Source organism: Diorhabda sublineata, chromosome 8 (assembly GCF_026230105.1).
Source record: "Diorhabda sublineata isolate icDioSubl1.1 chromosome 8, icDioSubl1.1, whole genome shotgun sequence".
Taxonomy (NCBI): domain Eukaryota; kingdom Metazoa; phylum Arthropoda; class Insecta; order Coleoptera; family Chrysomelidae; genus Diorhabda; species Diorhabda sublineata.
The window spans coordinates 375,403-392,448 of NC_079481.1; the positions used below are offsets into that span (position 1 = coordinate 375,403).

General features: G+C 35.4%; 1 protein-coding gene across 1 annotated transcript in view; it reads right to left on the reverse strand.

Annotated features, from left to right (window-relative positions):
* The window catches only part of LOC130447671 (fibrillin-2-like), a 68,357-nt gene that overhangs the window by 9,688 nt on the left and 41,623 nt on the right, over positions 1 to 17,046 (reverse strand). The window contains exons 23-36 of the mRNA XM_056784624.1: positions 15,861 to 15,994; positions 15,625 to 15,803; positions 10,503 to 10,751; positions 10,226 to 10,431; positions 9,903 to 10,155; positions 9,377 to 9,535; positions 9,107 to 9,263; positions 6,831 to 7,103; positions 5,935 to 6,217; positions 5,154 to 5,369; positions 4,914 to 5,079; positions 2,403 to 2,695; positions 2,177 to 2,309; positions 1,870 to 2,115 (exon numbers count right to left, since the gene is read on the reverse strand). Coding sequence (XP_056640602.1) covers positions 1,870 to 2,115; positions 2,177 to 2,309; positions 2,403 to 2,695; positions 4,914 to 5,079; positions 5,154 to 5,369; positions 5,935 to 6,217; positions 6,831 to 7,103; positions 9,107 to 9,263; positions 9,377 to 9,535; positions 9,903 to 10,155; positions 10,226 to 10,431; positions 10,503 to 10,751; positions 15,625 to 15,803; positions 15,861 to 15,994 — 2,947 coding nt within the window. The remainder of the gene's footprint in view (positions 1 to 1,869; positions 2,116 to 2,176; positions 2,310 to 2,402; positions 2,696 to 4,913; positions 5,080 to 5,153; positions 5,370 to 5,934; positions 6,218 to 6,830; positions 7,104 to 9,106; positions 9,264 to 9,376; positions 9,536 to 9,902; positions 10,156 to 10,225; positions 10,432 to 10,502; positions 10,752 to 15,624; positions 15,804 to 15,860; positions 15,995 to 17,046) is intronic.

The following is a 17,046-nucleotide window of genomic DNA, read 5'->3' on the forward strand; positions in this document are numbered from 1 at the left end:
CGAGACTTATTTTCCTATTTTCCTAAATGTAATCGCACCTAATTCACTTCTAAGTACTTCGAATCGGTAACAACAACTATTTCATACCGTTTTTACGAGATAAATTTCCGAAAATTAATAGCCGAACCTCGTACATTTATTCGACGTCAATTAACTCCGAAAATTAATAGCCGAAGATTCCAGAATGTTTTCCAAGAATTCTGGATTACTCTAGAAACTTCTAGAAACCAAAACTTTTAGATAATATATCAAACAAGATTCCAGAATGTTTTCGAAGAATTTGGATTTCTCTAGAAACTTCTAGAAACCAAAACTTTTAGAGGACATATCAAACAAGATTCCAGAATGTTTTCGAAGAATCTGAGTTGCTCTAGAAACTTCTAGAAACCAAAACTTTTAGAGGATATATTAAACAAGATTCCAGAACGGAGCCGGTTTGCATTTTCCGTTTATCAATTGCCTGAAGCAGGAACCTTGTCTTTTGTCTGAAAAATTAATAGAAATAACCAGATAGAACCTCTCGAGACTTATTTTCCTATTTTCCTAAATGTAATCGCACCTAATTCACTTCTAAGTACTTCGAATCGGTAACAACAACTATTTCATACCGTTTTTACGAGATAAATTTCCGAAAATTAATAGCCGAACCTCGTACATTTATTCGACGTCAATTAACTCCGAAAATTAATAGCCGAAGATTCCAGAATGTTTTCCAAGAATTCTGGATTACTCTAGAAACTTCTAGAAACCAAAACTTTTAGATAATATATCAAACAAGATTCCAGAATGTTTTCGAAGAATTTGGATTTCTCTAGAAACTTCTAGAAACCAAAACTTTTAGAGGACATATCAAACAAGATTCCAGAATGTTTTCGAAGAATCTGAGTTGCTCTAGAAACTTCTAGAAACCAAAACTTTCAGACGATATATTAAACAAGATTCCAGAACGGAGCCGGTTTGCATTTTCCGTTTATCAATTGCCTGAAGCAGGAACCTTGTCTTTTGTCTGAAAAATTAATAGAAATAACCAGATAGAACCTCTCGAGACTTATTTTCCTATTTTCCTAAATGTAATCGCACCTAATTCACTTCTAAGTACTTCGAATCGGTAACAACAACTATTTCATACCGTTTTTACGAGATAAATTTCCGAAAATTAATAGCCGAACCTCGTACATTTATTCGACGTCAATTAACTCCGAAAATTAATAGCCGAAGATTCCAGAATGTTTTCCAAGAATTCTGGATTACTCTAGAAACTTCTAGAAACCAAAACTTTTAGATAATATATCAAACAAGATTCCAGAATGTTTTCGAAGAATTTGGATTTCTCTAGAAACTTCTAGAAACCAAAACTTTTAGAGGACATATCAAACAAGATTCCAGAATGTTTTCGAAGAATCTGAGTTGCTCTAGAAACTTCTAGAAACCAAAACTTTCAGACGATATATTAAACAAGATTCCAGAACGGAGCCGGTTTGCATTTTCCGTTTATCAATTGCCTGAAGCAGGAACCTTGTCTTTTGTCTGAAAAATTAATAGAAATAACCAGATAGAACCTCTCGAGACTTATTTTCCTATTTTCCTAAATGTAATCGCACCTAATTCACTTCTAAGTACTTCGAATCGGTAACAACAACTATTTCATACCGTTTTTACGAGATAAATTTCCGAAAATTAATAGCCGAACCTCGTACATTTATTCGACGTCAATTAACTCCGAAAATTAATAGCCGAACCTCGTACATTTATAAATTTAATTGTGGACCATCCTGTACGACTCGAATTATATGATATTAATGTTATTCGACGTCAATTAACGTTTTTTTTATCGAATAGAATCGTTCGCGATTGTAAAACACTATTTACCTGTACACCTTTTTCCGTCCGGACTGATTTCGAATCCATCTTCGCATTCGCACCTGTAGCTACCTTGTAAATTGACGCATTTTCCATTTCGACAGATATTCGGATTGTCGCATTCGTTTACGTCGACGCAATCGTCGGTTAAATGGACTTGACTGTAACCTTCGGGGCATATACACATGAACGATCCTATCAAATTCTTGCACATGAATCTGCAATTGTTCGCCGGAGTGCTGCATTCGTCGACGTCTAAAAGTTATCAAATTTATTCATTTCGAAGTAATACCTTTGTTTTAAATGAAATATTTACCTGCGCAATGTCTGCCGTCCGGTGCTAATGCGTATCCGTACGGACAGATACATCTGAATGAACCTGGTACGTTGTGACATCTGAAGGCGCATTGATTGCCGATTTCCAGGCATTCGTTAACGTCTTCGCATACCTAAATAGAAAATCCAAATATTTAAAGAGAGTTATAAACGCCGCAGAACTCGAGAGGCTTGGTGCGAATCGAACATCGAAAATCGGAAGTTACCTGTATGGGACCTGGTGCGAAGCCATCGTTGCAGCTGCATTCGAATCCTCCGTCTACGTTAGTGCAAGTGCCGTTTCCGCATACGTTCGGAGTAGAAATGCATTCGTTATCGTCGACGCACTTTTTACCCGATCGATCCAGGACGTATCCGGTGGGGCAATCGCACCTGAAGGAACCGTCGGTGTTGACGCATTCTCCGCCTTCGCAAACGTTCGGCATCAATTCGCATTCGTTCAAATCGCTACCGGTGTCCATTCTGCCGGGACCTTCGGGACACATTTTCGAAAATTCCACTAAACAAAAAAAAAAATACGGATATTATAACAAGTTGAGATTATGGAAATTCCGAAGAAAGGATGAAAAAAAAAAAGTTAAAGGAAATGATGGGAAAATTGAAACAAAGAATAAGAAAGAAGATGAAAAGAAGTAGAAGAAAGCGAAAGAAAAAGGAGAGGAAAAGAAAGAAAACGGAAAGAGGTTGAAGAAAATGAAAGAAAAAGGAAAATAAATGAAGTTGAAGAATATAAAAGAAAAAAGAGAGAAAAAGAAAGAAAACGAAAAGAAGTTGAAGTAAATGTAAGAAAAAGGGGAGGAAAAGAAAGAAAACGAGAAACATTTGAAGAAAATGAAAGAAAAAAGAGAAGAAAAGAAAAAAAATGAAAAGAAGTTGAAGAAAATGTAAGAAAAAGGGGAGGGAAAGAAAGAAAACGAAAAGAATTTGAAGAAAATGAAAGAAAAAGGAGAGGAAAAGAAAGAAAATGTAAAGAAGTCGGAAAAAATGAAAGAAAAAGGAGAGGAAAACAAAGAAAACGAAAAGAAGTTGAAGAAAATAAAAGAAAAAAGAGAGAAAAAGTAAGAAAATGAAAAGAAGTCGGAAAAAATGAAAGAAAAAGGGAGGAAAAGAAAGAAAATGTAAAGAAATCGGAAAAAATGAAAGAAAAAGGAGACAAAAAGAAAGAAAACGAACAGAATTTGAAGAAAATGAAAGAAAAAAGAGAAGAAAAGAAAGAAAATGAAAAGAAGTTGAAGAAAATGTAAGAAAAAGGGGAGGGAAAGAAAGAAAACGAAAAGAATTTGAAGAAAACGAAAGAAAAAGGGGAGAAAAAGTTAGAAAATGAAAAGAAGTCGGAAAAAATGAAAGAAAAAGGAGACAAAAAGAAAGAAAACGAAAAGAATTTGAAGAAAATGAATGAAAAAAGAGAAGAAAAGAAAGAAAATGTAAAGAAGGCAGAGAAAATGAAAGAAAAAGGAGATAAGAAAGAAAGAAAACGAAAAGAATTTGAAGAAAATGAAAGGAAAAAGAGAAGAAAAAAAAAAGAAAATGAAAAGAAGTTGAAGAAAATAAAAGAAAAAAGAGAGAAAAAGTAAGAAAATGAAAAGAAGTCGGAAAAAATGAAAGAAAAAGGAGAGGAAAAGAAAGAAAATGTAAAGAAGTCGGAAAAAATGAAAGAAAAAGGGGAGGAAAAGAAAGAAAACGAAAAGAATTTGAAGAAAATGAAAGAAAAAAGAGAAGAAAAGAAAGAAAATGTAAAGAAGGCAGAGAAAATGAAAGAAAAAGGAGATAAGAAAGAAAGAAAACGAAAAGAAGTTGAAGAAAAAGAAAGAAAAAAGAGAGAAAAAGTAAGAAAATGAAAAGAAATTGAAGAAAATAAAAGAAAAAAGAAATAAAATGAAAAGAAGTCGGAGAAAATGAAAGAAAAAGGAGAGAAAAAGTAAGAAAATGAAAAGAAATTGAAGAAAATCAAAGGAAAAAGAAATAAAATGAAAAGAAGTCGGAGAAAATGAAAGAAAAAGGAGAGAAAAAGAAAGAAGTTGAAGAAAATAAATTCTACTGATAAAGAAGGGAAAGAATGAGAAGGAATGAATAAAATAGAGGGAAAATGAAGGAAAAACGAGACAAAAAGTTGAAGAAAATGAATTCTGCTAAAAAAGAATTGATGGAAGTAAAAGAGGAGAAGCAAATAGAGGGAAATCGAAGAAGAAATAATAATAGAATAATTAGTTTCAAAATAAAAGGAGAGAATGAGAAAAATCTGAAGAAATGAATCAAATTCTAAGTAAAAAGATAAAAAAAAAAATGGGAAATTATGAGAAATATAAGAAGATAGAGGAAATCCTTAAGGAAGAAGTGAAAAAGAAATGATGAGAAGCTTGTAGAAATGGAAGAAATTTTCAGAGAAGAAAATAGAAGAAGTAATAAATAAGAAGAAAAAAGACTATGGAAAAAATGGAAGAAAAGATTAAGAATATTTTCAAAAATATAAGAAAATTCCGATATAATCAAATTAATTTCTATAATTTACAATATTTTCAACCCCTAGTATGAAAAAAAAGTGATTTGTGTCAAAAAATTTCCAAATCTTCAGGATAATTCGAAGTGAAACAAACTAATTTTCATAATTTTTAACATTTTTAAATCGCAGTTACCCTTAAAACCCTTAACGACATACTAATACGAAAACAACAAAAAAAAAATGATAGAAAACCGAAAATATTTCAATCGAAACTTACGCGAATCTTCTGGCGGGCATCTTTCGCATGCTCTACCCCAAGCGGCGCCTTTGGAACAACAACATTCTTTCGCGGTTATACTCATTCCTCTAGGTTCCGAACATTGACCTCTATTGAAGACGTCGTAACATTGTTCTTGTCTAACATCGATACACTTCATCGTCGCCTTAAAAACAAAATATTTCCAATAAAAAAAATATATATATATATATATCAGTATACAAACGTATCGAAACGTACTTGTTCTAATATGAATCCTTCTTGACACGTACAGAAGGCGCCACCGTCGGTGTTGGTGCATATCCCGTTTTCGCATATACCGACGTTAACGAGACATTCATCTATGTCTTCGCATATACCGGTTACGGTACTCAATTCGTAACCTTCGGGACAACTGCACACGAAAGATCCCATCACGTTCGTACATTTACCGGGAGGCGGGCAAGCCCCAGGTGTCTGGAAATAGTGTTAAATAAGTGACCAAAAAACTTTCCGGTGAAGAAAACAAGACAACAACGACCGCATTCGACTAAGAAGAAACTGTTTGTTTGCACCAGCTTAAACATCCGTTATACCAATGACCAAAATTGATGAATCAAAGTTCGAACTGTCACCTCATGCCCTCTATTCCCCAGTTGTAGCATCTTTGGATTATTTTCTGTTCACGGACTTGAGAAAATGACTCTGAGGTAAAAACCTCCTCGCGGATGCTTGCCAAATCTGCTGTTTGGTATTTACCGAGGCAGTAACCCGTTAATGACACCAAGAAAACTTCTTCACAGGATTACGTTCGACCTGGAACGGTTCCCCATCTGATCTTTCAGCCATCCGGCAGTTCGATATTGATATAACATCTTTTGGTGCCTCTCTAGGACTCAAAATATTGAGTCGCGACACCTTTTTTTTTTTGAAAAGCTGCCTGGTATATCCTAGAAGTCACATCAGAGTTCTGGAATGGGCAGATGGAGTAGATGCTTGCAGAATCTACAATTGAAAAGAGAAAAAAAATAATAAATCTTACCTCCTGACATTCATCGATGTCCCTGCAATTATGTCTGTCGTGGGTTAGAACGTAACCGTTCGCGCAATCGCAATAAAACGATCCCATCGTATTTCGACACCTTCCGTTTCTGCACAAGAAAGGCATCATGTGACATTCGTCTATATCGACGCAATCGTTGTTATTACTCAATTTGAAACCTTGGTTGCAATGGCATTTGTAATGTCCGACCATATTGATACAGCTACCGTTGTTACAGATGTTAGGATGACGTTGACATTCGTCGATATCCAAACAAGTGTCTCTAAACATAAAAAAAAACAGAAACTTTCCATAAAATATCCTCATTATGTTCAAAAGACTCAATATGAAATAGCGACGACTGTTTGGAGCGTAGCTATCCTCAAGGAACACCTACTACTCCCCAAGGTATCGGTTTTTACAGATATCGAAGCTCTGATCGGTGTTTCGATGGAAGTTGCCGAATCGGCTGGTTCTAAGGCCATCTAACATCTAAGTTGGATCTAAAAGAACAGCGAAACTGCACCCGCGGTATGATGGGCGATCGAATGAATCTGCAGCTGGCTGTGAATCGACCAGATACCGGTTCCGCGAAAGAACAGCTGCCGAATTTCGCGACTGGGGACATTATACGGCAGCGGAACCAACTACCTCTTCGGCTGGTTAGGAAATGTGATCTGCTTTCCGAAAGTCTCTTGGTTATCTCAAGTAGGCCTAGCAGAAGTTTTACGTGCTTAACTATGAACTATGAAGTTTGCATTGGGTACTTTAGGTTCCTTCAAAATGTTCCCCGTTTGCTTTTAATGACCAAGATCGTGACGCGGTTGTCTAAGATTGTTTCCCGAATTTTGGGGAGGAAGATAAAAATTCTGATTAATCGAGGGGATTAATCTCACCTGTCTGAAGTTAATAGATATCCCGTGGGGCAGATACACTGGAAACTTCCTTCTAAATTCTTGCATTCTCCATTTTGACATACGTGAGGTTTTTCCAAACATTCGTCGATGTCTACGCAATCCATAAAAGTCGAACCGTGTTTGTAACCAGCTGGACATTTGCATTCGAAACTACCCGGTAGATTTATACATTGGGCGTTACCTTCGCAGGGGTTTCTAAGGCATTCGTTGTCGTCGATACATTGATGGGAATTTTCGTCGTAAATGTAACCCCTTGAATAAAAAAATGACTTTATAAAAAATATGGTCGAAACGGCGTCGTTTGTTATGAGAAAATTTCTACTGAAACAACAACCAACGAAATAAATGACAAAATAGTTATTTATGTAACAAGCGATTGTCGCATGAGCCACAGTCTTCACATCCTAGTCTTGGTCATCCTCTTGGTCCTGCATCTTAGTCTTGGTCGTCCTCTTAGTCCTCCCATTTCATTCTTGGCAATCCTCGAAGTTTTTCCTTCTTATTCTTGGTCGTTCATCTTAGTCTTGGTCCTTCCCCTGGTCTTCCCATTACATTCTTGGTCATTCTGTTAGTTTTTCCATTTTATTATTGATTATCCTCTTGGTTGTCCTCTTGGTCGTTCATCTTAGTCTTGGTCGTTCATCTTAGCCTTGGTCATCCTCTTGGTCCTGCATCTTAGTCTTGGTCGTCTTCTTAGTCCTCCCATTTCATTCTTGGCAATCCTCGAAGTTTTTCCTTCTTATTCTTGGTCGTTCATCTTAGTCTTGGTCCTTCCCCTGGTCTTCCCATTACATTCTTCGTAATCCTCTAAGTTTTTCCTTCTTATTCTTGGTCGTTCATCTTAGTCTTGGTCCTTCCCCTGGTCTTCCCATTATATTCTTGGTCATTTTGTTAATTTTTCCATTTTATTCTTGATTATCCTCTTGATCGTTCATCTTAGTCTTGGTCGTCCTCTTGGTCGTTCATCTTAGCCTTGGTCGTCCTCTTGGTCTTACATCTTAGTCTTGGTCGTCCTCTTGGTCCTCCCATTTCATTCTTGGTAATCCTCGAAGTTTTTCCTTCTTATTCTTGGTCTTTCATCTTAGCCTTGGTTCTTCCCTTGGTCTTCCCATTTCATTCTTGTTCGTTCTGTTAGTTTTTCCATTTTATTCTTGATTATCCTCTTGGTCGTTCATCTTAGTCTTGGTCGTCCTCTTGGTCTTCCCATTTCATTCTTCGTAATCCTCTAAGTTTTTCCTTCTTATTCTTGGTCGTTCATCTTAGTCTTGGTCCTTCCCCTGGTCTTCCCATTACATTCTTGGTCATTTTGTTAATTTTTCCATTTTATTCTTGATTATCCTCTTGATCGTTCATCTTAGTCTTGGTCGTCCTCTTGGTCGTTCATCTTAGCCTTGGTCGTCCTCTTGGTCTTACATCTTAGTCTTGGTCGTCCTCTTGGTCCTCCCATTTCATTCTTGGTAATCCTCGAAGTTTTTCCTTCTTATTCTTGGTCTTTCATCTTAGCCTTGGTTCTTCCCTTGGTCTTCCCATTTCATTCTTGTTCGTTCTGTTAGTTTTTCCATTTTATTCTTGATTATCCCCTTGGTCGTTCATCTTAGTCTTGGTCGTCCTCTTGGTCTTCCCATTTCATTCTTCGTAATCCTCTAAGTTTTTCCTTCTTATTCTTGGTCTTACATCTTAGTCTTGGTCGTCTTCTTGGTCCTCCCATTTCATTTTTGGCAATCCTCTAAATTTTTCCTTCTTATTCTTGGTCCTTCCTTTGGTCTTCCCATTACATTCTTGGTCATTTTGTTAGTTTTTCCATTTTATTCTTGATTATCCTCTTGGTCGTCCTCTTGGTCGTTCATCTTAGTCTTGGTCATCCTCTTGGTCTTCCCATTTCATTCTTGGTCGTTCTGTTACTTTTCCCATCTTATTCTTGATCATCCTCTTGGTCTTCCCATCTTATTTTTGATCTTGGTCTTGGAGTAACCTCCACCAAACCACGTCGATAACGAAATCTGAGACCTCCGAACGAAAACAAATGAAATTTCAGATTTGAAATATCATTTCTCAACCAAATTCACCGAGTAGATGAAATTTTGTTCGGGTAGCGCCTAGTGACCGACTCCCGATGATATGACTAGTTTCGACGAGACTTTCTATTGTTTTAAATAACGTCGATAACGAAATTAAACGAAATTTCGAAATCGAAATGTCATTTTTCGAAATACGTTATCGAAATTGAACATAACCTCGCAATAGAGTGTATTTACCTGTTACACATGCATTCAAAACTTCCGGGCGTGTTGATACATTGTCCGTGCTTGCACATAGATGGCATTAGTTCGCATTCGTCGATTTCCATCGTTTCGTTAGTGATGGGGTTCACTATTTGACCTGGACGTACTCCGCATAAGGCTACATGATCACCTGTTTAAAAAAAAAATACAATATAACAAAATAATATGTCGTGAAACGCAAATAACAATATTAACAAGTTAGGTATAACTGAAAAGAAAGTAAGTGAAATAAGTTATACCTACTGGTGCCAGCGACCGGACACGGTTCGCATGGTTGACCCCATGCCAGACCCATTGAACAACAACACAATTTCCTCGTTTGATTCTGGGACATCGGCGTCGAACACCTCCATCTACTGTAGTTCAAGAAACATAGATCTTTACGCATATCCACGCACTCACCTGAAAAAAACAAATCTGAAGGATATTGCAGGACAATTTAGCTTCTATTTTATTGTCGACACCTTCCTGATGGATCTTCCCAAAGAAAAAAAGAGAATTTATCGTCGAAAATACCTTCGGGAAGTGGTACAGCGAAAGGTATTGCGCTGATGTGAACCATCACCAAACGAAACAAAAGTTTTAAACGTTTTATTAAATTTTGGAAAAAAGTTTGATTAATACTCGAACAGGATGATTGGTAGACATAAAAATGTTCGAATCAGTTTATTATTGGACGAATGCAGTGGACGGTGTAAACTGTATACAAGTAACAGTCAATGGGAAGTTGAGAGAGACATCTGTCGATATAATTGAGCATTAAACTTACGTCTGCCAGGCATCGGCATATATCCTTCGGGACATTGACAGTAATATTTCCCAGGTTCGTTGATACATTCGCCAACGTTGCAAATATTAGGATTTTCGAAACATTCGTTGATATCGAGACATTGATAACCGGTAGGATCTAATCTGTAACCTTCGTTGCAGGAACACATGAAGCTACCGAAAGTATTGGTGCAATGTCCGTTTTGACATATGTTATCGTGTTCTTCGCATTCGTTGATATCTTCCAAAACGACCTGTGAATCAAAAGAAAGACGAAATTGAAAATTTCGAAGAGAAAATTTCGATCAAATATATTTTACTTACCGTTATATCGTTCGGTTTGTATCCCATTCCTCCGGGACACAGTTGCTGGTATTCCTGGCTATCCGGATGAGGACATAAATCGCAATTCGGTCCCCATCCTTGACCTACAGAACAACAACAAGCCGATTTCGTTATGTAATCCGACGTAGGGGATGAACATCTTCCGGGTCCGTCGACTTTTAAGAAACATCTCGACGTTCTCCTATCTAAAAAAAAAAAACAAAAAAAGAAAAACCGGATTAAACTAGTAAAGATCGATGTTTTCCAATTTTCTTACCGATGCAAGCGTTTCCTTCGGAGATGAGATCGTGGTGCGGGGGACAGACGCATTTGAAGCTACCCTCGGTGTTGGTACAATCGCCGTATAAACACGATTGGGGACTTTCGCATTCGTCGATATCCGTACAATTTCCGCCGGAACTGTCGAGTTTATAGCCGTCGTTGCATTCGCATCGGAAAAATCCGAAAGTATTCTCGCATTTTCCGTATACGCATAAATTATTGAACATGTCGCATTCGTTGATATCTAAAAATTATTAATAAATTTCGATATAATTCCACGATTCACGATGTATATGTGGCGTTACGTCACGCAAAACTCGAAAGGTTTGAAGCGTCAAGTTTTTCTTTTCATCAGAATCGATAAATAAATTTTCATCGACCCCCATATTCTTCCGATTTGAATCTCTGTGAATTTTTCTTTTTTTTTACATGCATGAACCATAGAAGACATTTAAACGGTTGTGGGAAACGTCGTCGGAATAGTTTCGTAGAATTCAAGGCACATTTCATCGGGAAAATACTCGATTGAAGATCAGCAACGAAAACTAAAGCCTTTATCTTCAAAAAGAAAAGCGATTGAATATAAACGACGAAAAATGAAGCCTTTATCTTCAAAAAGAAAAGCGATTGAATATAAACGACGAAAATTAAAACCTTTATCTTCAACAAGAAAAGCGATTGAATATAAACGACGAAAACTGAAGCCTTTATCTTCAAAAAGAAAAGCGATTGAAGATAAACGACGAAAAATGAAGCCTTTATCTTCAAAAAGAAAAGCGATTGAATATAAACGACGAAAATTAAAACCTTTATCTTCAAAAAGAAAAGCGATTGAAGATAAACGACGAAAATTAAAGCCTTTATCTTCAAAAAGAAAAGCGATTGAATATAAACGACGAAAAATGAAGCCTTTATCTTCAAAAAGAAAAGCGATTGAATATAAACGACGAAAATTAAAACCTTTATCTTCAAAAAGAAAAGCGATTGAAGATAAACGACGAAAATTAAAACCTTTATCTTCAAAAAGAAAAGCGATTGAATATAAACGACGAAAATTAAAACCTTTATCTTCAAAAAGAAAAGCGATTGAAGATAAACGACGAAAATTAAAACCTTTATCTTCAAAAAGAAAAGCGATTGAAGATAAACGACGAAAATTAAAACCTTTATCTTCAAAAAGAAAAGCGATTGAAGATAAACGACGAAAATTAAAACCTTTATCTTCAAAAAGAAAAGCGATTGAAGATAAACGACGAAAATTAAAACCTTTATCTTCAAAAAGAAAAGCGATTGAATATAAACGACGAAAAATGAAGCCTTTATCTTCAAAAAGAAAAGCGATTGAATATAAACGACGAAAATTAAAACCTTTATCTTCAAAAAGAAAAGCGATTGAAGATAAACGACGAAAATTAAAACCTTTATCTTCAAAAAGAAAAGCGCTTGAAGATAAACGACGAAAATTAAAACCTTTATCTTCAAAAAGAAAAGCGATTGAATATAAACGACGAAAAATGAAGCCTTTATCTTCAAAAAGAAAAGCGATTGAATATAAACGACGAAAATTAAAACCTTTATCTTCAAAAAGAAAAGCGATTGAAGATAAACGACGAAAATTAAAACCTTTATCTTCAAAAAGAAAAGCGCTTGAAGATAAACGACGAAAATTAAAACCTTTATCTTCAAAAAGAAAAGCGATTGAATATAAACGACGAAAAATGAAGCCTTTATCTTCAAAAAGAAAAGCGATTGAATATAAACGACGAAAATTAAAACCTTTATCTTCAAAAAGAAAAGCGATTGAAGATAAACGACGAAAATTAAAACCTTTATCTTCAAAAAGAAAAGCGATTGAATATAAACAACGAAAAATGAAGCCTTTATCTTCAAAAAGAAAAGCGATTGAATATAAACGACGAAAATTAAAACCTTTATCTTCAAAAAGAAAAGCGATTGAAGATAAACGACGAAAATTAAAACCTTTATCTTCAAAAAGAAAAGCGCTTGAAGATAAACGACGAAAATTAAAACCTTTATCTTCAAAAAGAAAAGCGCTTGAAGATAAACGACGAAAATTAAAACCTTTATCTTCAAAAAGAAAAGCGATTGAATATAAACGACGAAAAATGAAGCCTTTATCTTCAAAAAGAAAAGCGATTGAATATAAACGACGAAAATTAAAACCTTTATCTTCAAAAAGAAAAGCGATTGAAGATAAACGACGAAAATTAAAACCTTTATCTTCAAAAAGAAAAGCGATTGAATATAAACGACGAAAACTGAAGCCTTTATCTTCAAAAAGAAAAGCGATTGAATATAAACGACGAAAATTAAAACCTTTATCTTCAAAAAGAAAAGCGATTGAAGATAAACGACGAAAATTAAAACCTTTATCTTCAAAAAGAAAAGCGATTGAATATAAACGACGAAAATTAAAACCTTTATCTTCAAAAAGAAAAGCGATTGAATATAAACAACGAAAATTAAAACCTTTATCTTCAAAAAGAAAAGCGATTGAATATAAACGACGAAAAATGAAGCCTTTATCTTCAAAAAGAAAAGCGATTGAATATAAACGACGAAAATTAAAACCTTTATCTTCAAAAAGAAAAGCGATTGAAGATAAACGACGAAAATTAAAACCTTTATCTTCAAAAAGAAAAGCGATTGAATATAAACGACGAAAACTGAAGCCTTTATCTTCAAAAAGAAAAGCGATTGAATATAAACGACGAAAATTAAAACCTTTATCTTCAAAAAGAAAAGCGATTGAAGATAAACGACGAAAATTAAAACCTTTATCTTCAAAAAGAAAAGCGATTGAATATAAACGACGAAAATTAAAACCTTTATCTTCAAAAAGAAAAGCGATTGAATATAAACAACGAAAATTAAAACCTTTATCTTCAAAAAGAAAAGCGATTGAATATAAACGACGAAAACTGAAGCCTTTATCTTCAAAAAGAAAAGCGATTGAATATAAACGACGAAAATTAAAACCTTTATCTTCAAAAAGAAAAGCGATTGAAGATAAACGACGAAAATTAAAACCTTTATCTTCAAAAAGAAAAGCGATTGAAGATAAACGACGAAAATTAAAACCTTTATCTTCAAAAAGAAAAGCGATTGAATATAAACAACGAAAATTAAAACCTTTATCTTCAAAAAGAAAAGCGATTGAATATAAACGACGAAAACTGAAGCCTTTATCTTCAAAAAGAAAAGCGATTGAATATAAATGACGAAAATTAAAACCTTTATCTTCAAAAAGAAAAGCGATTGAAGATAAACGACGAAAATTAAAACCTTTATCTTCAAAAAGAAAAGCGATTGAAGATAAACGACGAAAATTAAAACCTTTATCTTCAAAAAGAAAAGCGATTGAATATAAACAACGAAAATTAAAACCTTTATCTTCAAAAAGAAAAGCGATTGAATATAAACAACGAAAACTGAAGCCTTTATCTTCAAAAAGCAACTTGTACGCTTATCTGGTAAAATACCACTCGAAGAAGAACATTTAGCGTACACGTTAAAGTAACAGTAGCCACTTCCTAACCTCTGAGTCGATTTGGTTTGTTTTGTTGGTATTGATCATTAATAATAAACAAATTATTAATAAATATTAGTTTAAATAAAAAAAAAAAGCAGAATGTACCTACTTGTATGATGAGTTAGTGTATTAATAGTTAGTTTTAGTTTTCTGTTTATTAGTCGCGGCACCATCCTCCCACAAAAAATCTCCATTTTGTCCGGTAAGTTCTGCATCCCCTCCATCAGCGACATGAATTAATTAAACACGTGATTAAAAGCTGCCTCGAAAGCGTGATATACAACACGTCCTTCAGGATCAATATTTTCGGATAAAAAAAGATTCAAAATAAAAGTTAGTTTTATTTACAAATTATTTAATCACGAATATAGGCGAAAAAAAAATGGATAACGAATCCTCATAAAAAATATCGACAACATACAACAAGTCCTGGGTGCCGAATACGATCGAAAGCTTTCTGGACATCCATAAAAATAGTTTATGTGAAGATTGGTGATGTTTCGTCCTCTATGAACCGTTCAAGGACGTTAATTAGCGATGAGAATCAGGATTCGTGGAAAATTCGCTAGCTTAGAGGTCGAGGAACGTTGAAGGATACACGGCATCAAGGAAAATAGAAAAACAAAAGTTGAAAAGGTTCTCTGACGATTTCCTAACAAGTCCTTGGTGTCGAATCCGATCGAAAGCTTTCTGGACATCCATAAAAATAGTTTATGTGAAGATTGGTGATGTTTCGTCTTAAATGAACCGTTCAAGGACGAAAATTAGTGATGAGAATCAGGATTCGTGGAAAATTCGCAAGTTTAGAGGTCGAGGAACGTTGAAGGATACACGGCATCAAGGAAAATAGAAAAACAAAAGTTGAAAAGGTTCTCTGACGATTTCCTAACAAGTCCTTGGTGTCGAATCCGATCGAAAGCTTTCTGGACATCCATAAAAATAGTTTATGTGAAGATTGGTGATGTTTCGTCCTCTATGAACCGTTCAAGGACGTTAATTAGCGATGAGAATCAGGATTCGTGGAAAATTCGCTAGCTTAGAGGTCGAGGAACGTTGAAGGATACACGGCATCAAGGAAAATAGAAAAACAAAAGTTGAAAAGGTTCTCTGACGGTTTCCTAACAAGTCCTTGGTGTCGAATCCGATCGAAAGCTTTCTGGACACCCATAAATATCTTAAGAGAGATTGGTTGGAAAATTTTTAGGTGGGATAAGGGAAATTTATTGGAGTTGGCACTGATATAGGAGTCGCTCCTCTGCGGAGTGCCTGTTTGGAACGATTTTCCCATTTAATGGGATGTATACGAGGATGATCCAAATGACAAATTCTCCAATTCCACAAAGTTTTGGAACATAAAGTAATTAGAAGGAATTAGATCAGATAAATATGGCGGAAGAAGAAGGACCGGGAATCGATTTTCTTTTCCAATATTCGTGTATAAAACGAGTTATTTATTACAATTAATAAAAATCATCAGTCTCCGTATAAAATTATGTTAAATTAGCCACTAAAAAGCGTTCGTTAGTCTTTTTTTTTTGTTTCCCATAATTGAATTTCTACTGACCGACACACGATTGTTCGTTGGATTCTTGGGGATGCGAAAAACCCATTTCGCATTCGCACCTGAAGGAACCGGGATAATTGAGGCATTGGCCGTTTTCGCAGAGACTTGGATCGTTGGAACATTCGTCTATATCGGTGCATGTGTAACCGTCGCCCTTGAAGCCCGCGTCGCATTCGCACCTGTCAAATAATTCGTTATTACGCATTTTTTACAAAATTTATACGCGCGGTTTTCACCTGAAAGATCCGTCGTTGTTGATACACTGGGCGTTTTGATCACAACCTCCGTTGTTGGTTAAACATTCGTTGATGTCTCGACAATGTAAACCGTTTCCTGTGAAACCATCCTGACAACGACATTGATAAGATCCCTATGAAATCAAAAATTGGCTTAATTATCCTTGAAAATAGTAATTTAGTTTCAAACCAAACCGTTTAAGTACCACAACTATTGGATGCAAGTCATATTACGCACACTAGGACTCTAGAAAATCGATTGGGAGCAGTTAAATGCGAATCCCAAAAGAAGGAAGCCTGGAAAACGTTTTTAGGAAACAGGAAGTACCATCAAGCCATGAGGGATGTCGATTGTTATTAAAAATTCACTTCTCACGCCCCCAATTGAATTTTTTTATCAAAAATCTTGACAAACAAGGAGAAATATGCAACGAAGACCTTAGGATCATATGAAATCGATATCAAAGTCGTTGGGAACCAGTGAAATGCGGATTCCCAAAGAAGGAAGCCTGGAAAACGTTTTTAGAAAACAGGAAGTACCCACAAGCCATGGGGGATGTCGATTGTTACTAAAAATCCACTTTCTACACCCACAATTGAATTTTTTTATCAAAAATCTTGACAAACAAGGAGAAATATGCAACGAAGACCTTAGGATCATATGAAATCGATATCAAAGTCGTTGGGAACCAGTGAAATGCGGATTCCCAAAGAAGGAAGCCTGGAAAACGTTTTTAGAAAACAGGAAGTACCATCAAGCCATGAGGGATGTCGATTGTTATTAAAAATTCACTTCCCACGCCCCCAATTGAATTTTTTTTTCAAAAATCTTGACAAACAAGGAGAAATATGCAACGAAGACCTTAGGATCATATGAAATCGATATCAAAGTCGTTGGGAACCAGTGAAATGCGGATTCCCAAAGAAGGAAGCCTGGAAAACGTTTTTAGAAAACAGGAAGTACCCACAAGCCATGGGGGATGTCGATTGTTACTAAAAATTCACTTCCCACGCCCCCAATTGAAATTTTTTACCAAAAATCTTGACAAACAAGGAGAAATATGCAACGAAGACCTTAGGATCATATGAAATCGATATCAAAGTCGTGGGGAACCAGTGAAATGCGGATTCCTAAAGAAGGAAGCTTGCAAAACGTTTTTAGGAAACAGGAAGTACCATCAAGTCA